The sequence below is a fragment of the Diplotaxodon limnothrissa genome, linkage group LG5 (genome assembly GCF_057381915.1).
Source record: "Diplotaxodon limnothrissa isolate DT_005_m linkage group LG5, D_limnothrissa_male_GT1.1, whole genome shotgun sequence".
NCBI lineage: Eukaryota > Metazoa > Chordata > Actinopteri > Cichliformes > Cichlidae > Diplotaxodon > Diplotaxodon limnothrissa.
The window spans coordinates 12,435,182-12,457,218 of record NC_140600.1 but is presented as its reverse complement, the minus strand read 5'-3'; the positions used below and the strand labels follow the sequence as shown (position 1 = coordinate 12,457,218).

The 22,037-nt window shown below is 40.2% G+C and overlaps 1 protein-coding gene across 5 annotated transcripts; it reads left to right on the top strand.

Moving 5' to 3' along the window:
* The first annotated feature begins 447 nt into the window (after nucleotides 1–447).
* sfmbt1 (Scm like with four mbt domains 1) lies at nucleotides 448–21,855 on the top strand. 5 transcript variants are annotated; one of them, XM_085353065.1, is made up of 21 exons: nucleotides 448–514; nucleotides 5,820–5,880; nucleotides 7,201–7,295; nucleotides 8,169–8,412; nucleotides 9,107–9,195; nucleotides 11,043–11,295; nucleotides 12,086–12,183; nucleotides 12,365–12,466; nucleotides 13,617–13,776; nucleotides 13,920–14,002; nucleotides 14,654–14,780; nucleotides 15,211–15,324; nucleotides 15,510–15,552; nucleotides 15,650–15,717; nucleotides 15,825–15,964; nucleotides 17,161–17,270; nucleotides 17,626–17,801; nucleotides 19,239–19,417; nucleotides 19,505–19,729; nucleotides 20,154–20,282; nucleotides 20,477–21,855. In XM_085353065.1, the coding sequence occupies exons 2-21, from the start codon at nucleotides 5,856–5,858 to the stop codon at nucleotides 20,615–20,617; spliced, it is 2,601 nt and encodes an 866-aa protein (XP_085209191.1). In that variant the 5' UTR covers nucleotides 448–514; nucleotides 5,820–5,855; the 3' UTR covers nucleotides 20,618–21,855. The 5 variants fall into 5 exon arrangements, with proteins under 5 accessions (XP_085209191.1, XP_085209190.1, XP_085209188.1 ...); XM_085353064.1 differs by having other exon boundaries at nucleotides 17,626–17,816; XM_085353062.1 differs by having other exon boundaries at nucleotides 7,150–7,295; nucleotides 15,653–15,717; nucleotides 17,626–17,816.
* The last annotated feature ends 182 nt before the right edge of the window (nucleotides 21,856–22,037 follow it).

The window sequence follows — 22,037 nt, the reverse complement described above, 5'->3', positions numbered from 1 at the left end:
CTAAGTGTTGATTCCGCTGGGTATAAAAGAAGCCCTTTAACGGCTGGTGAGGCTGACCCTCCCCTTCTGTACGAACACGGCAAACATTTAGCTTTTTTTCTTTTATTTTTGTGTTATAGATTTGAGTCTTCACTCCTGTTGTGTGTCATTTTTATTGTGTGTGTGAAGATGGAAGTCAGTGTGATGTAGCCAGGCTCAGAGGCATATAGGCGGCAGAACATGCGCAGTGGCCGCTCGTGCCATATTGGAATGAGGTCGTGAACGAGAACTGCGTTAAGCTAACGGCACGCTGCCGAAACAAAGCCGGAAGTATCTGCGGATTAATCCTCGTCACAGCAAAAGCCCCGCTCGTTGCTCGGGCAACGGCTGTAAAGCGGTGGCTCGTAAAGGCGGTTTTATTGTGAAACGTCCCACCGGGGCCTCGGCTTTTTATTCGCGCTACGCTAACGCTGCTGAGAGCAAGCAGGCGGAGAGGAACGGCATCTAAAAAGCGACTTGGAAAAACTACTTAGCGGTAAGGGGCTGATTTTGCGACTAAATATTCACTTGGTACGCGTTGTTGCGCACAAATTCCTGGCGATGTTTTGTGCTGGGGTGGCGCATTCGCCTTTTTTCCCGTCTCTCAAAAAGATGAGTCGGGTTCGGTCGAGTGTAAGCGCCCTTATTGCTCGTCAGCCTGCTCTTATTGCTCAAGCCGTGACGTTCAGTAACTTGACTCGGACACAGGCGGTTTTAAACCATGTGTCCGAGGAGTCCCGCACGGCTGTTACACGCTTACCCTCGTGTTTTTTTAATTTATTACACGGAAATTGAGCACATTTCTCCGGCTGCCTGTGTCATGTTCCGCTCAGTGTGAAAGTTAGACCGTTGGCGCTGTAGTCTCTCTCTCTCTCTGCAAAGCCATTGCGTTGATGGCCCATCTCTCTCTCTCCCTCTCTGAATGCTGCGGTTAGTCGGAAAAAGCGGCGCAATCTTAAGCTAGTTACAGTTCAAGGACCGTGTGGAAGTGTCCATGGATGTGCCCTCGTGTAACTCCGTATATTTGTACCGTGTTTAAGTCTTGCATAATGAAGGTTGCACGACCTCATCCGATTTGTGTTGCTACCACCAAGCAGGCTGCATAAACTAACTGCCCCCCCCCCCATCCCTCTTTCTCTCTCTTTTTTTTTTTTTAAATTCCTCTAGCTTTTTAACGCGGATAAACGAGATGATGCTCGAAATGTCTGCGCTTTCCCGTCAGATTCACCGTTCACTTAATGCACCCTATTATTCATCAGCCCCCTTAACTTCCCTATTGTGCAACTTGAGTGATCCGCTGGCTGGCAGCGGTTGCTCGGGTTGACGTGCCGCTGTGCAACGAGCAGCCTTTACTGAAACTAAATCGAGCACCTGAAGGAAATAGGTGTTATTTAAGCGTGCTGTATTGAGGAAATTGGTCTTTTCCATTTTTTGCCTCCTCCCCCTTCTTCTTTTTCTTCTTCTTTATTTTTCTTCTTCTTTGGATGTGTAGTTGTCGCAGGTTTCGCTGGGATGTCGCAGTGATTTACGGGAGCAGGCCAACTCTTATTTGTTGGGCTCTTGTTTACAACCATTACCTCCACATTGAAGATGTCAGGGTGTCTGAAGTTATTTAAATCGCCTCGGAGGGTGAGAGGTGTGTGTTTGGTGATGGGGGGTGGTGTCTGAGGAACAACCAAAAAGGCTGCTGTTGTGAATTTAATGGTATCGTTTTAAGATGCGTTATCAAGAATGACATAGAGTTTCAACCTTATGTGCTAGCCCTTTAAAGGTGGTTTCGCCTAAAACCAAAACTATTCTCGCTTTCCTATTGTGCTATTATTATTGACCTATAAACCGTGTGGCTTTCGTGTCATGAACCAAGAGGTATCAGTCAGACAGTTCTGCCTCTGTAGACTCAATAGAGGATCATTCTGTTTGTGATGTGAAATTATTCTACTGCAACACCTCCTGGCATTTAACATAACCTCATATTTCATTGTACACAGTTTATTTTTTTTACCACATAAAATGCTCCTATTAACACATTGGGTTATTTAGAGCATGGTGGGCTGTCACAGTTTCCAGATGGCTTTGTTGCTGGTGATTTTTTTTATTATTATTTTTTTATTTGTCACATTTCATTGGTTTGAACACCACCAACAGAACTCTGGTTTGCAAGAAACCATGAAAGATTTGATAGCATTACAGGTGTAAATTTATACCAAATGCAACAGATACGTTTTAGGTTTTGTGAAGGTCAGAGTGTGGGCTGCTAACTGTAGAAATACATTTTCAGTCACTGGTGGATGACATTTAATAGTGCTTGGGGAAGTGACTAATTTAATTGTATCGAAAGCAGATTGTGTTCTAGAAAAGCCACACAATGTGTAAAGACTTATTTAGTTGGTTTGCGTTTCCCTCCCCGAGACATCAGAGGCCCTGAAAGGCATTATTGAGAACGCTCAGTGGCATGCTAAGTGCTGATGAGAGTATGATTCGGTGAGTGCTTGTAAAGAGGATGTAGTGTGGATGTCAGTTGTGGGTGTGTGTGCATTTGGCTCTTTCTCTTTCAGGTTCAGTCAGAGTCTTGGCTGTAGAAAGATTCAGGCAGAGCTGTGGTCCACACAGACCACTTTACTTTATATGAAACAGGGGAAGTTGCTTTTCTTCCTGTCTGCTGTGGCAGTTACACAGCAAAAGTGCTGCACCTCATGGACTCAACAATTCCCTGTGAAATAACCAACTGCATGGGAAATGTATCCATGTTCCACTCATAGTGATTCTCAAATGCTGACGTCCTCCTATTTGTTCAAGAAAACATGATTCAGTTTTATGTTGTTTGATTTTTGTCAAATGTATTTATTTAATCTGAAAATCCTATTGAGACCAAATCTGGCCAAGGTAGCAGCCATACAAACTCCAAAATATCAAAAAAAAAAAATGCAACAAGTACCATAAAATAAAAGATCTACATAATTATATACAGTATAATTTAAAACTAGTGGTCTCAAGAAAAACGTCCATACGTCTCCTTCACTGCATTCCCTATGGTGCTTTTAAAATCAGCGCTAGACATAACTGTATTTAGGTTTGGGTCTTTCATGTAGGCACAAAAGAGAATGGGAATGACATGAATTTGGATGTCTCTGCCTTGCTTGTGGGTGTATTTTTACACAGCTCAAGTAAGATTCCATGTAGATGCTTCTATTTCTAGCAAACAAGATGGAAAGATAGGAAAGGCAATACAGAAACCTCACAAATCTCAGCGTTAGGGGCTAAAGGAAACAAGTTGTGCCAAGAAGGTAATAGGGAAGTTGTTCAGACTACAGTACAGAGTACCCGTTCTTAGAAAAACCATAGCCCTTAGTTTGCAAAATATTTTAGCAATTGATTTGACAAGACTTTAAAATATATCGTGTCTTCGGGTGCTAGCGAATAAAGCCATGAAAACAGCCAAGGTGAGCTTTAATCCTGTCAGGCTGACTTTTAACTGCAGTTTGAGCAAAATGGCTATAATGTGAAAAAAATGTAAGTGGTAAAACATGGTTACATTGAAAATTTAAATTTGCAAGTCATTACATTGAACAGTTTTAGAACAAAATAGTTCCTGTGGCTTTTAGGGTATAATTAGTGGTACGTATTTGCATGATCAGGGTTAGGATTCTGAGTGAGTACTTTAAAAATTTATCCTCTAAGGGGTCCCAGTGACCAGGAAGCATGAGGAACTTTTAATGCAAACTCACGTCGTCAGAACGTAAATGTTACCTGAAAATCCTCCATGTGTGAACAAAATTATCAAGGTATTGTGCTCGCGTGCTTGGAGGGAAAAATGAAGCAATCGAAAAGAGAATTTCAATTAGAAAACACAGACTTCTTCATATATGAACAATAAAATAAGACTGATCTGAGATGAGCGCTGCACTCGCTGTTTGACTGAAGGGTGTAAAAGTCATCAAGAAAACAGTTTTCAAACTGACAGGGTGTTCAGAAGCAGAAAGGGAAAATACCTCACGTGTTTAAGCAAAATGAGGAAAAGAAGCACCAGCAGACTCCTCACAGGAGGACTCATTGTTGAGCACACATCATTAATCACTGAACTTGAAGAAACTGAGAAAAATGTAATTTCTTTATTGCAGAAATGCTAGAAATGCTGCAGCCACAATAATGTCAATCATTCCCTTAGCTTTGTGAGTATCAGAATCCAAAAATTCTGATATTTAAAAAAAATAACAATAATCAACTAATTAAAGGAAAAATAAAGCGGTCTAAAAGATATTTGGATATGAAGTGTCCAATGAGTCACAGGTCTGACAGTGTTTCTGTGTAATAAGTGAAAGTGTAGTTGTTAGAACAGCCTGGGATCTGTGTAAAATTGTGCTTATTTCTAGTTACAAAGAAATGCAAAGAAATCTGAGGCTCCAGTCCCTAAGCACTGGATGGACATAGAAATCTTTGTGATGGAAAGGGTGCACTAGAGATGCAGGTTTCTCAAGAAAAGGAGAAAAACAGACTGTTTACATAAAGTGGGTGCTACATTTGTGTGATGTCATTATGGATGGTGATGGACATAATGCATTATCATTGTTTGAGTTTGTGAGACCCTTTTTAGGGTTCTGTTTTTCTTTATCTGTTGTATCAAAATGTTAATTTTAATTAAGTACAGAATAAAAAAAGAGATATCAGTTTAGAACGAGGCCCCTAGGACCCCTTGGAATATAGCTTTTTTACTAAAGGCTTGTAGCTCTGCTCCTATCTCTACTGCTCTTTTTCCACTCTGGTGTAAGGAGTGTGCAACCCCCTGGCCCCCCCAGGACAATGAGGTCCTCTGCTGCGTGTTTGTGTATGTGCTGGAGGGAGGGGGAAAAAGGCAGATCGAGTAAGGGACAGGGTCGCGGGTGAAAGGCGGCACTGGTCCCGGCGGAGCACGGGGGTCGCAGTGGTAGTCCCGCGGTCGGGAGGGGGTGGCTTCTGATGGCGGCCTTGGTTTTAATAGAGACATCAGATGTGACAAAGACGGGCTGACAGGGCGCCTGAATGGAGCTGCAGTGACAGACAAGCTCTACTCAGCATCCCATACAGCGTGCTCTCCACCATCGTCACGCCCAGCGCTCCGCTCTTTCTCATTCATGCCACTTCTCTTGTTGTATTAACTTATTTCATCTGGCTCTCACAATGCCCTGGGTTGGGTTTCATGTGTCCGAGATTGACGTGCGAGTCCGCATTCATGCGTTTGTTCGTTTTCACATTGGGCAGGAAAAGGCATATGACTGTGGTTTTAAAAAGAAGAACCCAAATGAGTTTCACAAGTAGAGAGGTGAGGTTGGATGAGATTAGCATAGCTACATATATTTTCCAGCTATCGTACCATCTGGTGCGTTACTTAGTTGGTAAGTCCGGGACCAGATAGAAGCACTTTGAATATTAATGTTAGATCTTCTCTAAAGACATTGGCAGCCTGATTATCAAGAGGCAGCAGTCCTTGATTTTCAAATGGCTCAGGGATTCAAACTAATGCAAATTCTTTTTTTTGTTTTGTTTTGAAGCACAGTTTGCAAATTAATGCTGTTGAATTTTCTTTGTCTTATGTCTGCTGTTTGACCCAGTAATGCAGGTTACTCTGCCTGCCATTGTGATGCTTTCTATTGTCTATGGCGAGTGGCTTACATGCTGTTAACTGATACCGATGTTTATATATTATAATGATATAGATGGTGTTAAAATAAAGGTATAGGCATAACAGTGGTGTGCCACAGATGACTATTTGGAGCCTGGATGAGTGCACTGTTTTCATTTCTGTGTTTCATTCTCTCTTCTGCCAGAGTTTTGGAGTCCTAGTTGGCCGCGAGGGCACCAGCATGAGCCAGGAGACACTGGTGTCTGGTAAGAACAATTGTGTGAACAAATGTGTGAAAGGCAAAAAGTTTAGGGAGGTTTTGATTATGAAATTCAAAACCATAATTGACATTTAAAATAACAGTTTGGCTACACAAAAGTCTGGAGTGACCCCTCATTGCTTTATATTGAGCTAGATAAGTGTTAATAGATGCAGCGATTCATTTAAACATGGACAAAAATTAATGTAAATATAGTATATGAGGAAATATTAGAGGTGGAAAAGGGGCACATTTTAATTAACTAAAAAAAATAGACATTTGTAGAACAGAAAATTAACCGAACCAATTGTGTGAATTTGGAAAACAAACTAAATTCAAATTCAAATATAGAAATATCCTTAGTTTTAGTCTTTGTCAGTAGGCAATATTTGTCATGGAAATGTTTATTGAGACTTGTCTGCGAGTCAATTGCTTTTAAAAAGTTCTGTATTAGTTTTTGATTTTACTTATGCCTGACATGTGCCTTCCATACATAATACGTAAAAAAACTGAAACTAATGAAAATGAAACAGCAAACCGATAATTTTCCAACAATAAAAACTAAGTGACACAAACAAGCCCACTCTGGAAATGTACTTGAACTGAATTGAAAACAGAAAGTCAAAACGAAATAGAAACAGAAACTAGTTAGAAAATACAAAAGCTTTAATAACTGTGCTTCTTGAAGGGGATTCAAAGCTCTTTGGATGTTGGCTGACTTTTAATCTTTCGTGATGATCCCACGCTGAGGTCCGGGCCAATCCATGACTGATATGGTTTTTCTGCCCAGGTGCTATCCAGTTTACTGCACTGGCAGTGTGTTTGGGATCTTTGTCATTGCTGAAAAATGAAGCTTTTGCCAGTAAGCGGTTTTTCAGCAATTTTGATAGTTGCCCAACACCAGTGGTTGAAATGCAGTCCCACACTATGACAGAACCTCCATCATGTTTTACAGATGGATGCAGACATTCACTGTTGGACCTCCTTTCCTGTATGCATTTTTGCAACAGGCTACTAGTAACAAAGGCCCCATTTAAATTGGTTTCTTGCTAGTACGTAGACACAGCACTACATCATCCCTTGTGTTCCAGTTGTTATCTTTAATGCTTGCTGTTAAGTGACTCAACAAACAACAAAAAACATTCCTACAAGAAATGGTTAGCTACAAGGACTGTGCTCAAAATAAATATGGAAAAAAACCCCCCAAAAAAACAACAACCCAAAAATATATATAAAACTGCAAGTGACCCGTGGATATTTGTGCATTCCTGTGTAGGACAAAATGCTGGAAAGCAGGTTCATGAAGAAAAATGCGTTTGCATTCCAGATGGAGACTCTGCTCAGGATGCTCCTGACTTTAACTGGGATGATTACCTGGAGGAGACTGAAGCCGTGGCTGTGCCCCATCACAGCTTCAAACATGTGGGTGTCGACAACCTTGACAGCTTACACACATTTCTGGATAAACTTGTGCTAGCTATTTATGATGAATTACATAGCTTCTGTGTAAAGTCTTCAGAGAGACTGGTGGGGTCAAATGTCATATTAAAATTTAAATTGAAGTTTTTAAACTGCCCATATGGTGTTTCATTAATGTGCTAGAAGGCATAGAATGAGGAAAACAAGCAGTCAGCACCATGTCTGAATGTTCTTTTTGTAGTAACAACAGAGTCACCACTGTCACCATTTTTTTTCTTTCCCGACTAGTGTAAAGTTGGCTCTAGCTGTTACATTGTTACAAGTTACTTCCTGTATAGGCGCAACTTAAGTTATTCTGTTGTCAGATAACCAAAGCAAGTAAATGTGAGTGAAAATTAAACCCTTTTTCATAGTAACTCTTGTTAATTCTATTAACTAATTGCGAACATGTGCCTCACATATGGGCAGTCCATACTGCAGCGCCTTTTTTTTGAGGTTGTTTTGATTTGACCAGCTGTAATATGCAAAATGCATTGAAAAGGTTTGGAGATGTTGAGGAAAACTGTGGGTCAGGTTTTGAAGTAATCCAAAGAAATCTGACCACATGTTCTTTGCAATCCAGTGGATTATATGACTAAATATTTCCATGTGCTTTGTGCTCATTTTAAAGAAACCTAATCCAACCCTGTGTTCTCTGGATACGTTACTTGTATCAAACAATTGGAGAGTCCTTGTGTTCTCTCATAAAACTAGTGTTTTAACCCATGTTACTTAAGCTGAAAGCTGGTAGGTAGATTTATTTAGGATGAAAACCAATAGAATAAAAGTCTTTTCTCTTATGTTGATTTGACCTCCTGTTTTCCGTTCTCCCCTCAGGTGGACCAGGGCCTGCAGACAGGGCTGACTCCAGGCATGAAGCTGGAGGTATGTGTGCGCTCTGAGGCTGACAGCCCTTATTGGGTGGCAAACATCATCACCACATGTGGACAGCTGCTGCTTTTACGTTACGAGGGATACCAGGATGACCGCCGTGCAGACTTCTGGTGTGACATCATGACGGCAGACCTCCACCCTTTGGGTTGGAGCCGGCAGCACGACAAGACAATGAGGCCCCCTGAAGGTGAGGCGCTGCTGGGGTTGGCATCGTGATTTTTGAATTGTGGGACGCATAGTTAGAGCTGACTGATCTCATAAATCACAGTCAAGTAACCTTTCTGTCTTTTAAATGGAGAGAGCTCTGCAGAGACAATGTAAGATTTTGGGGGGTTTTCTTTCATGCCAAAATGTAATTTAATGTTGGAACTCAACTAGGCAGTTGGACTTTTGTTCATCAGTTAGATTTAAGTAATGAATATTTCTGTTCCCCTGATGTGCTGCTGGCACAGTTGCCCACAGGTGAAACACTGGGGTTTCCCTTCTGATGTTCTCGCTTCATGAAAAATAGATTTCCCACAAAATGGGTAGGCGAAACACTGAAGGAAATTAACTTTTTTCTTGTGCATTTTTTACATTAATGGAGATTAAAAAAAACCTTGATACTTGTGTGTATAAACAGAAAACATAACAAAACAAAACCAAATACTTGATTTACCATTATGGGATGTGGTAGATGACACAGATGAAAGTTTGATTAAGATAACATCTCACCTTCAGTATATGATCCCGCTAGTATTTTTTTTTTCTGTTTTATAATTGATGTGATGCTTCAAAGCAGCTGTGTGAGGAAAAATTAGAATTGGGATGTGTGTAATGCTAAAGACCACCAGCTTTTTTGGTTAATAAACTAAATGGTGTGTGTGAATCATCCACCTCAGGTGTGCGTGAGAAGCATCAGGACTGGGAGGCTTTGCTGGAAAAGGCCTTGGCTGAGGAGTGCAGCGCGCCTGCCAGCCTGCTGGAATTGGTAAGGCAGGGGAAGGAAGCAGCTGTCCTTCCAAAAGGCTACTCACACCCAGGGTGGGGTGTTAGCTTTTGGCATTTCGGTACCCACCCGTGCCAACAGCAGTCTCCTCTATCAGGGCAAATTTACGGCACACACTGTGCACTCCCATGTGTCATATCACTTAAATGTCAGATAATTACAAGTTACATCCTCTCACATTAGACGGGCAGTTGAGGAATTGTGGATATATTAGGGAAGGGATGTTGAAGATAGAGCTGCCAGGGATGTGGAGAGACGGAGGCAGGTGATCAGCTGTGATAACCGATAAAGGGAGCAGCCGAGAGGAGATCCTCTCTCAATATTTGACTTACCTTTGAAAGTAATGGGGTAATATTAGAGCTTATTCCAAATTACAAAGTAACAAATTAGATTTGCTATATTAAAATTCAGGCCCAGCAGAAGGAATTTAAAGCAGCAGAAGTCAGTGTCTTTCTTCCTTTTTCCCACTTCTTAGCTTTTCTGTCTTCATTTCTGATGCCAGACTCCCTCAACATGGACAATTCCAGTTTTTGTGGAGAAATGCCATCCTTCAGAGACTTTTCTTTTTTTTTAAGCTGTGCTTTGCTCGCAGAGTTTCTCTTCTACCTTTGTGACATCCACATTTACCTCTTCTGTCAACTCTTTCTGTGATTATTTTATTTGTTACATTTTGGCCAGTTTGCCTTTGATTGTTGTCAAGCTAGAAAATGTCTCTCCTGCAAATATTATGTAAAACCTATCAACCAGTGTTGCAGTGTATCCACAGGCATTCATCTATAAATGTCATCCCAAACAGACTTTGCCTCACGCAGCCCCATATCACACTCTCACCTCCCTTGCTTCGCGGTCAGAACTTTGGTTTCACTGTGGTACTCTTGGCCAGGATCATGCCAGCCATGCTGGAAACCATCTGAACAAATTTATCTTGTGTCTCATCTGATCAAAGAATGCGCTTCTATTATTAATAAGGCTTTTTTGTGCACTTTAGCACAGTTTAATCTTTTAATTTTGTGCCAAAGAGCAAGCAGGGGAATTTTTTTTTTCTTGGCTGGTATCCATAAAAGCTGACATCAGCACAGCGTGCTTCACACTGTCTGAGCTGTTGCAGAGCATCTCATTTCTACTCAAAAACTCTGTGCCAAGTCTTCTTTTAAAGTTCTTTTTGTACAAGTGGTTCTTGGCTTATTCTGTAACTTCTGATTACTGTGGAAATGTGTTCCAATAATTTTTTCCCCCTGATCTTCCTCTATCCTTTTCTGTCTTTGTGAACTCTCAGTATCAGATTGCTGCATTGATTTTCTACTTTGGGGTCTGTATTCACAATATAGTATCTCTGAATATTTTGAGTGTTTATGATAGGAAACGGGCACAGAAATAAGGCAGTTGTTAGAGATGAATTGCTTTTAAATTTTAATGATATTGCATTCATCACTGTTGCTACTTAGTTATTTGTATTTTCCTATCTGTATTTTAAGTTTAGATTTATATCTCTAAGAGCCATAATAAAAAAATCAACATTAGAATACATCTCAGCTTGAACTAAATAAGATTTTATCTGCTGAAGTCTGAAGTATACAAAACACAAGGCTCTGAGCTTTTGTTTACACCATGAATGATGTGCTGCTGGAAGCAAATACACTGTAGGAGCAGCCTGTGAAATTCTTCACATCCATTAGTTAGCTTTCAGTCACCGTGCTTCAGTTCTGCCACTTAGCCATGCAGTGCATTCTCTCCACTGCAAATTCCTCTCCTTGTCTAGGCGTGTGTTCATGTGTGTTTGTGTTAGTGTGCTATGGGCTTTCCATTTACCACTCCTGGCCCCTTTCCAGCCCCAGCGTGGCAGAGACCCAGTGGAGCTCCTGTGTGCGGGCTGCTACGTGGAGCTCCAGGATAGCGTTGACCCGGGGCTGGCCTGGGCTGCTGAGGTGGAGGAAAATGTTGGAGGAAGGTTGAAACTGCGGCTTATAGGCACAGAGGGTCTCCCAGACACACCCGCAACTCTCTGGCTCTTTTATCTCCACCCACGCCTACACCCACCCGGCTGGGCCAAAGAGCACGGCTGCACCCTCAGGCCTCCTTCAGGTCAGTGGCATCGACATGGGACAGGTTTTATTTCCAGAAGTAAAGGAAGTTCCTTTCTTCTTCATCTATAGGTTTCTGAGCAAAGTGCCATTGCATGCATTAGTGACAGTTTAGAAGAAAGGACACGTGGACGAACTATATGAATGCATTTTAATTATCAAGTGTAATTCTATTATTTTTCTATACACTGGCCCAGCAACAAAACTTCTCAGTACTTCCTGCTAGACCTTGAAATTAATTTTCCATGCAGGATTTGATAGATCACTGCTAATACTTTTGAAGTGGATACAGTTTGTTGGCACTGGAGGCTGTAGCTCTATCCTTACTGATCTGTCTTCTAGTACCACCAAAAGTCTTCATTTATTTTAATACCACCCTTTTTATAGCTCAGATACAGAACAATGTTAGTAAAAGGAGTTAATTAGATCTTTTTAGATTACTTTTTCTTCTTCGTAAGATGTTTTTATTGTATTTTTTTTTTCAAAAGCAGTAATTTGATTTCAGCCATTTAATTTCTGTCTGGAGTCCAATATCCTGTGATAAGAAGTTTCTGTTTTGTGGTTGCAACATTGTGGAGAGCGACATCGATTTTTTTTTTTGTTGCTTCCCTTGTTTAATTAACTGGGAGCAACTTTTTAAAGGTCCAGCTACAGACCAAGCTGACATACAGGCTGTGTTTTACCAAGTACTGCTTTATACTTTGTGTTTATTTAGTCAAATTCAAAAGCATGCCCTTGATAATCAAACATTACCACAGTTATCTTTAACAGTTATTTGGTCTTTGTTTCAGATCTGTTAGGTCTGCGGACAGAGGAGGAGTGGGAGGACGTGAGACAGAGGATCAGTGACCTGCCTCAGGATGAAGCTCTGACTGCAGAGTTAACTAAAGTACGGTCAACTGCGCTCTTTATTTGTTCTTCCCGAGCAGAACATTCCTCTGTTTATTCACGAGTTAACATTTGATATTTATGCTTAACTGAAAGCGACATTCTCCAAATCGGGTGCTGAAAGATTTTTAAGACCAAGGCTTTTGGAAATGGCTCTTCATACAAGCGTTTGTTTGTCTCAGGATCAACCTGCCATCTCTGCTCATTGTTTCAAAGAAGGGATGAAACTAGAAGCTGTTGACCCTGCTGCTCCCATTTCCATCAGGCCTGCAACTGTCACCAGGGTAACGGAATTTCCCATTAAATCTGTGTCTTCTGTGCTCAGTTTTGCTTCTGTTTACTGAGAATTTATTTGCTATCATACTGCAGTGAAACTCAACTTACAGCGAGTTATTGGCTTGCCATCCACTTTCTATTTCAGAGCAGGAAATAGAAAACGCTTTAAACTATGTACTATTCTTAATCATTATTTTCTTTATATGTTACAACAATATATGTAACACAATCAATAATCAATCATTTTTTCATCAGCTCAGCACTACTTTTATCTTTTTATTGTTATATGTGCAGTGTGAAAACAATTCAATACACTGTTGTTGTTATTATTATTATTATTATTATTATTATTATTATTATTATTATTATTATTGCACTATTCTCAGTCTTTCCTCTTCAGACACCGGGGATGCAGCCAAATGTAACAACAGAGTTTCATATGCCAGAATGAAAGCTTCCTTGTAGTTAGCTTGAGTTGGGCAGCGATGCCATTTTACTTTAATATTTGTATGTGAAATAATCTCAAATTTTAACAGCACAAAATGCTGTCATTTAAAAAATGCTAAATATTTCTCTACAGTAGATTCCTAAGAAAATGGTCTGCTTTGATGATGGGCTCTCCCTGCTTTTCTGCTAAGCACAGCTAATGGCCCCTCGTTTACTCACGTCTGCAAACCTGCGTACAGGGAAGAAACTTAAATTTTATCAGATCGAGTTCCAGTGTTTAAATTATATGTGAAAGTGACTCATCACTGCAACGTGTTCTGCAGCATCTTGGGCAGCAGGTTCTAACTTGTGAAAAGGTTGATCTTTTTACACAGAAGTGTGGCTGCTCTGCTCTATCAGAGCTAAAAATCTGAGTGTTTCTGTTTGGTTTTTTAAAATAAGCCCACTGGCATAAAATAATATAAGCAGAGGGAAGGACATGTAAACCAGAGGACTTTGGGGGAGCCTCACAAAGCACCCAGAGTGTCCATGCTGTCTTTATTCAGTTAAAAATGTCTTTATTCCGTTAAAAAATGTTTATCCAACATGCTTACATGTGCCTGAAACAATAGATCATATTAGAAATGCTAAATTGCTAAAAACTCAACCAGCTCAGTGTGACTACAAGATAAAACATCTGACAGTCTCTGGGTCCGGTGTTGTATATTCCAGGTGTATAATGAGCAGTACTTCCTGGTGACAATGGACAACCTTTGTGATATTGAGGAGTCAGAGAGTGCTGGGCGATCCTTCCTGTGTCACAGAGACAGTCCGGGGATCTTCCCTGCTCAGTGGAGCCTCAAAAACGGGCTCCCACTCAGCCCCCCACCAGGTTTGTTCTGTCACTTATCACTTTTTGACAACTTGAAATCAGACAGTTCATGATAACAGTGGTGAGATTGTTTGTGCTGTCTTGCTTTCTCTCTAAATTGCCTTATTTCCTTCTCTTGTTGGTGTTTATTGTATCATGCACAGGATACCAGGGTCCAGACTTTGACTGGGCAGACTACCTGAAACAGTGTGAAGCTGAAGCTGCTCCTCAACATTGCTTCCCAACTGTAAGTAAACCTTTTTTCTTTTCTTTCTTTCTTTTTTTTTTTAGCCATCTGTCTTGCAGATTACTGACCAGAAAAATAATGATTAAAAGAAAAAAGAAAAACTTGGGTCTCACTATTTATTCATGCTTCTGAATTGAGGGTTATTTGTTTGTTTGTTAGTTATTTTTTTTTATATGAATTGAGTTTAAATAAAATAATGTTGTTTATTTACATGATGGTGCATCTAAAAACTAGGCTAAGTTAAAAATTTGAGGAAAGGGGAGAAAATAGTTCAATAAAACATTTTTCTGATATAGTTTTGAGAGAGACTGCAGGAAGCGAAGATAAAAAAGATAACAAATAGTGGAAATATTGGTTTTCCTTGATTGTGTCATTGCTTATTCTGTTTTTTCCCTTTTGCCTGTCATAAATGACCAAATATGAGAAATTACACTTTTCAGTTTAGCCATGTGACTGACGGCATAATCGGATACCAGTGATGAAATGTATCCCAACTGTGTAATGGGGTTGTAGAGCAGGTGACCCACTGTGACTTCTCTTGCTTTTTACGGGAGACTCAGCATGTTGTTTTCCTAATGGACAAATTTCACAAAAACTAACCATCAGCCATCCTCCCTCGCCGTGAAACAGCTCTCTCTGTTTACCTCCCAGGAGCAGTGTGAGCACAGCTTCAAAGAGGCCATGAAACTAGAGGCTGTCAACCCACTATCACCTGAGAACATTCACGTGGCCACAGTCACCCGGGTCAAAGGGCAATACATTTGGCTGAGCCTTGAAGGTGAGATGACTACTGAAACTTTAGTAGATGGATTCAAATGAACAATTACAATATGCACAGTTTTTTTTCTGCTGTTTTAAGAAGAAAATGCTGACATAGTATTTGAATGGCAGCAGAAAACAAATTTGCAGCTAATTACGCAAAAGGCAAAGTTCATTTGTGCCTCTCTATTGTGTGCCTTCCTCCTGTTTTGTATGTACTCCTCTTGTCTATTATTTATTTTTGTTGTCCTACTATTTATATTTTTATTCCATGTACAGTTGGTGTGGAGCACCCACACTTTAGTTGTACATGTGCAATGACAACAAAAGCCTATTCTATTCTTCTATTTTGAAAATAATCTTTCATTTTAAAAGAAGCAGTTTCATGTGTGTGTGTGTGTGTGTGTGTGTGTGTGTGTGTGTGTGTGTGTGTGTGTGTATTCTTGCAGGTCTAAAGCAGCCCATGCCAGAGCTGATAGTTCATGTGGACTCACTCGATATATTTCCTGTCAGCTGGTGTGAGACAAATGGCTATCCACTTGTCTACCCTATTAAGCCCTCAGGTATACAACATGACTCATCATTGTAGAGTTTCATGGTAGTGGTGGTTACCCAGCAGCTTGAATAAGCCTTTTACTAAGAACACAAATAGAAACAAAATACGATCTTCATTTTATCGTGACGTTGGAATAAATAGCAATGAAAATCAGTGCATCCGGGCACACGTTAATCTCTCCTTGCTTTTCAGTTGAGAAAGAAAAGAAGATTGCTGTGGTGCAGCCAGAGAAACAGTAAGTATGAGAGGAGGGGTGGGGTGTGTGATTGGTGGTAAAGTGGACTAAGCTCAACAGCCTTTCAACATCTCATTTAATTTTCATCCTTTTACAGCAGAACTCCCCCCAAGTCTTCATCACCTGACACTGTCAAGCAGCAGATAACAAACCAGTCGGAGACAGGTCAGTTTGTCTGATCAGTTTTTAAGACCCTATATATTATGTTCGGTCTGCTGCTTATCTACTGTGGTGGTTCCATCATATATATGTTCTTGTGTGAACGTGTGCAGGGCAGGGCAACGGGAAATACTGTTGTCCCAAGATCTACTTCAACCACCGCTGTTTCTCAGGGCCCTACCTTAACAAGGGACGCATCGCTGAGCTGCCTCAGTTCATCGGCCCTGGAAACTGCGTCCTCGTGCTCAAAGAGGTGAGAAGGCTTGGTCAGCTGGTGACATGTCAGATATTTTAGCCATTTTGATATCCAAAACATTGTTATATGACCAAATATCAACAAAGCGAATGCGTTCCAGAAGTAAAAATCCCATCCATATTCTCCATAGAGATTTTTATTATGAGCCATAAAGTTGCAAACATCCAAAGCAGATTTAGGACAAGCTACAGCATTATGAAATGCCGGAAAGTGTTTCAATGGAAACCACAAGTCTGCATGTATATCCGCCTTGTTTTAACAGAAACATCTTTTATTGTGATGCTGTGGAACTACTTTACCCACAATCCTCAATCAAAACAGTGATGACTCTGATTGGTGGAGGTTGCTGTTACCATAGCAATGTTTAAACCCCACCAAATGCCAGAACACCAAACTTCAGAAACTGTGAGAGCGGTGATTACAGTCAGGAATAAATCACTCTACCAATAACCATGCAACTATGCTGTAGTTTACTACATATACACAACACAGACTACTAAATGTCCAGCCATATAAAAAATGGACACTTAGCACTCAAGGGTCAGGAAGTAATTTGCTGTGGAATCAGGGGTTATGGGATTAATAATTCTTTCACCAGTAAAAGTAATTATCTGCACAGTCTTGTGCCTGGCCTCTTTTCTATTTCTATTTTATTTTTTTATTTTTATTGTCATGTTTCACCTCGTAGCTGGTTGGATTGGTTCAAGGCTTGAAACTCTTGGTACAAGGATTTTTTAATTTTTAATTTTTTGTTTAATGGAGAAAATGAATAAGGAATTCACTTCCAGAAATAGAATCCTTCAAAACGTGTGCAGTAGCCATTGTTCTGCGTTACATCTTTCTTTTGTGCAAATTAGTCAGTGTTAGCAATGTCCTAAATTGTCATACTGAACACTGCAAATGTAAATGCCAAATTAAAGGTGGCAGCTTTGTCACTGTGAGTATAATCAAGTTAGGATTTCACCCAAAGCACTGTATAGCACAGCTAGACCCAGGTTCTGAAATTGTTCAGCTCGTTGTGTTTCCTCAGAAACTAGTGAAATTATGCCTATTAGTTAACAACACAATGTTATACTGTACAGCAAAAATCTTGTCTCAGGCTGATTAGGGATTTTTGATGTTAAGAGAAAACACATAGTGCTACTAAAGTATAAAATAACAAATTCTTTTCATCGTTTTCATCTCGTCTCCAGGTATTGACTCTGCTGATAAACTCGGCCTACAAGCCCAGCCGTGTGCTGAGAGAGCTGCAGCTGGACCAGGAGAGCCGCTGGCAGGGCCATGGAGAGACACTCAAAGCAAAGTGAGGAGACGCGTCATTTAATTCTTCACTCAAAATACTCAGTTCTTCAGAAGAACCTGTAGGAATAGAACAAGTGCTTCCAGCTGGCATATTTGACAGAACAAGCTGGTTTAAAAGTGTACTTAAAGCACAAATAGGTACAGACATGGGTGTATTCACACCGGAATCAGGGGCAACCCACTAATACTTCAGTAAAGTGGTGAATAAGATGATAGCATCTAGGTTTCTGTAAGGCGAGATCTTGTTAGATTACATATCGAAGCGGTTTTGGTTTTGAGTAACTGAAACTTTTTTTCCAGCCCAGCACTTTGTGGAAAATTAGTCACATTTACCATTGCTTTTCTTTAAACATCAGGTACAAGGGAAAGAGCTACCGGGCCACCGTGGAAATAGTCCGTACTGCAGACCGTGTGGCAGACTTCTGCAGGAAAACCTGCATTAAGTTAGAGTGCTGCCCGAACCTGTTTGGACCTCGCATGGTTCTGGAGCACTGCTCAGAGAACTGCTCTGTCCTCACCAAGACCAAATACAGTAGGTGGCAAACAGGTCATTGAGACTTAAAATTATTTCTCATTTCATCTGAAGTGTTTGTTTAAATAGCTAGAGAGGCAATATAAACAACCTCTGATATTCATGTATAATATCTTAGAAATCTTTGTATTTGTTGATCAGCTGTTATAAACTCTTTGAGATGCAATTAGAAAACTCAACAGATTTCTAATTGAATTAGAAAGTATATGTGCAATCTGGACGTTACCCGGCTAATAAAAGACTCAGATCATGCAGTGATACAGTGGAAATCCAGTAGAACGTGTTTCTGTAACTGACAGCATTTGGCATTTGAAAGACTGTGAATACAGTGGCGTTTATCAGGAAAAGGAACGCCATTGCAGACGTGATACGGAATGTCTAACATTTCCAACCAATATTTGTAATACATGCTCAGCATTGTGGTGGCACGTGTAAACCTCTAAAGCCCCAACCATGACATAATTGCTAGAAATTAATGTTTTGAAAATTGTAGAAGTCTCAGAACGCATATATTAAATTTAATAGGATTAATGTTACTTTTCATTATCTGTTTGTTATGTGTGGAGCTCCATAGTTGTCTACTAAAGAGGTTTTGCACTCCAAAATAATATTATTGTGTGTTCTGTGCATGTCTCCTCCTCTTTTGTCTGCCATCTCTTGGGGCAGTTTGTTTTTGCAAATGTGTTTTGTTTTGTTTTGTTTTTTATATATATATATATATATATATATATATATATATATATATATATATATATAAACTTGTATATGGAAATGTAGGTATTTAGAGATTTTAATTAAGTGATATATTTTTATTTTTATATAAATTTTTTTTTTTTTTTTTTTTTTGGTAATTTCTGAATATTTTTTTTCCTTTTACAATTTTCTTTTTTTATGGTGCTCTCATGGCTCCATAACTTGTTCTCATTTTGCCCAAAGCTTATTCACCTTCAGTTCATTTGTGTAGCTCGTGAATAGAAATGATCTGTGCCTTGAATGTGAATATTCTGAGAAATTTATTTATTTATTTTGCAATAACCTTTTGGCTTAGCGGGTATTCAGTGAGCACACAGAGTTGGTAGAAAATTGGTGTCAGGGTTGGCCTCTTTGATCTTGTGTAAAACTTTTTTCTTTTTTTTTCTTTTTTTTGAAGCACAAAGCCACAGATTTGCTGATATGTTTACTGCAGCTGCATCACAGTGTTGTGGTTAACTGATGCAATTCAATAGCAACAGACAAATGATTATGCTTTCTCTTTTTTCATCTCATTCAGACCTACTGAACAGCCTGTTTATCAGTGCTTTTCTTATAGAGAGCGTTTAAGAATACAAGCATTAGAGTCAGATTAATATCCATCTGTTTCAGTGGTGTATTCAAGTCTATAAGACATGCCAGATGCAACATGATAATGACACAACAGGTTTGTTGTTTTACCATCAGCATATTACTATGGAAAGAAGAAGAGTAAACGTGTTGGTCGTCCACCTGGAGGCCAAACTAATCTGGATGCTGGAGTGAAAAGAAGGGGGCGGAGGAGGAAGAGGAGGAAGCAGCTCTTTGTCCATAAAAAGAGACGCTCATCAGCTTCCGTTGACAACACACCTGCCGGCTCTCCACAGGTACCCCAGAACTCATGTTACTTCTGCATTAAGCTTTAGGTTAAACGAACTGTGTGAAGTGACCGCTTGTCATCCTTTTGCTCACAGGGCAGTGGGGAGGAGGAAGATTTAGATGAGGATGACTCCCTGAGTGAAGACTCTGGCTCTGAGATGCAGGACGATCTCCAGGATGATTCAGAGCAGTCAATTGGGAAATCTCAGCCCACCACACCGTCCCCTTCCCCGCCGGCGACTCCCAGGCCGACACGCAGACGCCGGAAACCCCGCTCCCCCTCGTTCTCTGATGATGAGAACCGCCCCCCTTCACCAAAGGTGATGAAAATTACAGAGAGGCGCTTTGCAATATTTCTAATTATGTTTCCAAGCAGTGTATCTGTAATTAATACTCAGCAGGTTCACAAAGATTTTCCACTTGTTCTGCGCTCTGCCCCTCCAGTTGCACTCTAAATAAATGTCTTGTGCTTTCTAACATTTCCATTTTAGTAACATTTTAAAAGGTGTTTCTGCCGCATTACGGTCTGTCCCATTATGCTGCTTGAAAGAAACAAAAATGTCTCCAATGGCTGTTTGACTGTGACCTTTTACTGCTTTTACACAGCTATTATTTCTTTAATGAAAGGTTTAGGTCTGCTACCCGTCTCAGCATCAATTGCAAGGGTTAAAATGAGCTGCGAGCCTTTCGTCTTTGGCAGGGAAATCTCAGTCTGTCTGACTCACACTGTCTATGTGTTTGTAGACGCCAAAAGCTGAGCCTCCTCAGAAACTGTGTTTGGATACCAGCCCCCTGGAGTGGAGCGTTACTGATGTGGTTCGTTTTATCAGGACCACTGACTGTGCGCCTCTTGCGAGGATTTTCTTGGATCAGGTATGAAAAATACTCAGACTTAATGGCCGTGGCCATTAGGGATAAGAGCTCACTCTGCTTCAGTGCAATAAGTGTATATATACACTTGTACTGTATCCATGGTTAGAAATTGAAACATTTTAACATTTCTCGTGTGTTAACCCAAAAACAAGCTATATATAGAATGCATCTCACATGAACTCGTGTGTTGGCAGGAGATTGACGGACAGGCGCTGCTGCTGCTGAACCTCCCGACAGTGCAAGAGTGTATGGACCTGAAGCTGGGACCGGCCATCAAGCTGTGCCACCACATCGAGCGGGTCAAGCTGGCATTTTATCAGCAGTTTGCTACGTAGCTGACGGGGGACCAGATGTGGGATGTGACTGCACCCTGTTCTGTGTGTTAATCCATTCAAAATCAATGGGTTGTTTTGTTTTTTTTAGGGGGGTGGGGTTCCCCCCTAACACTGGACCTCATTTAGAATCCTTCCTATTCCACAACCTGCGTGGACATGATAGACGAAGCAACATTTCTTGATCCTTGGGGAGGGGGAAAGACAGCTGAGAAAGTAGAAGACCCAAAGGAAGGAACTTGTGGCTCTTTGATGGCACAAATAAATGTAAAGACACATAAGTATAAATTCCTTAAATTCAACATATTTTGACATCAAAATAAACCATCACCAAGGACTTGCTTTAGGTTTAAAAAAGAAAAGAGCTTGGTTTCTGTATCTATTTTAATTAATGCTGTTTGACTAATTTGTATCTTCAGAGTGTTGTGAACCTGTTTTGTTTTGTTTTTTTTGTTTTTTTCCCCCTTTTCTTACCCACTTAAAAAGTGACTTAGCGCCACTTCTAGAACTCTTGTTCTATTTAATCATACTTTGCAGTCCGCTGAGGGCAATACCACAGGATCAAAGCTTTTAAATTGTAATACTATGGGATAAGTAAGTAATAATCTCACTAAGTAATAAGTGAGATTAACTGCCTTCTGATCTGGTGACTTCTGTGGAGAATATTTAAAGTGTCTTCAAAAATGTATTTCGGTGTATTAGTTAAAGAAAAAGAGTAATCGTTTCTTCAGAAATCAAACTAGACGATGCAAAGAGTCTGCTGCCCAGTTGTGAAGCGATAGTTTGAGTCATTGCAGGGACTGCATTAGATTTTATTTTAAACATGCAACATGTATATCAAGATCCGTTGCTAGTTTTAAGATGGAATACTTTATGCCAAATTTGTATGTTTAATGTAAAATGGGGTCTTGATCTTAAGAGACTATGGCTCTCTGGTTTAAGTCTCAATATGTGAAATGATTTTGTACTGCAAGCACAAGCAAAACCATGCACTACATGGTGGTATGCAATTATGACACGTGCATGTCTGTATATAGTGTACATATTCAAATATCTTCTAGTGCAACAGGGTGATTTGAAAGGGGGAAAAAAATCGTCTTTGTGCATATGTGTAAATGCCCAAACAACATGATATATTTGCACAGAATAGGTCTAAACTTTGCAATATTGGGTATATGATGCGAGTCAGTTTAGCTACCGTTGATAAAAACATTTTTAACAGCAATGGGTTATTTTAATTGCTAATGCTAAATGAAATTGGCAGTTTTAAAGCAAGATGATACTCTTAACATGCTTTTGTAAGTAGTTTCTCCCCTCGTTTTTTTTCAGTCCGTGTCGTGCGATTTGATGTAACGTTCTTCAGTTTGTGTGATGTTTATGTGTTTACTAATTTTCTCGTAGTTCCCTTGTGCTCAGAACAATA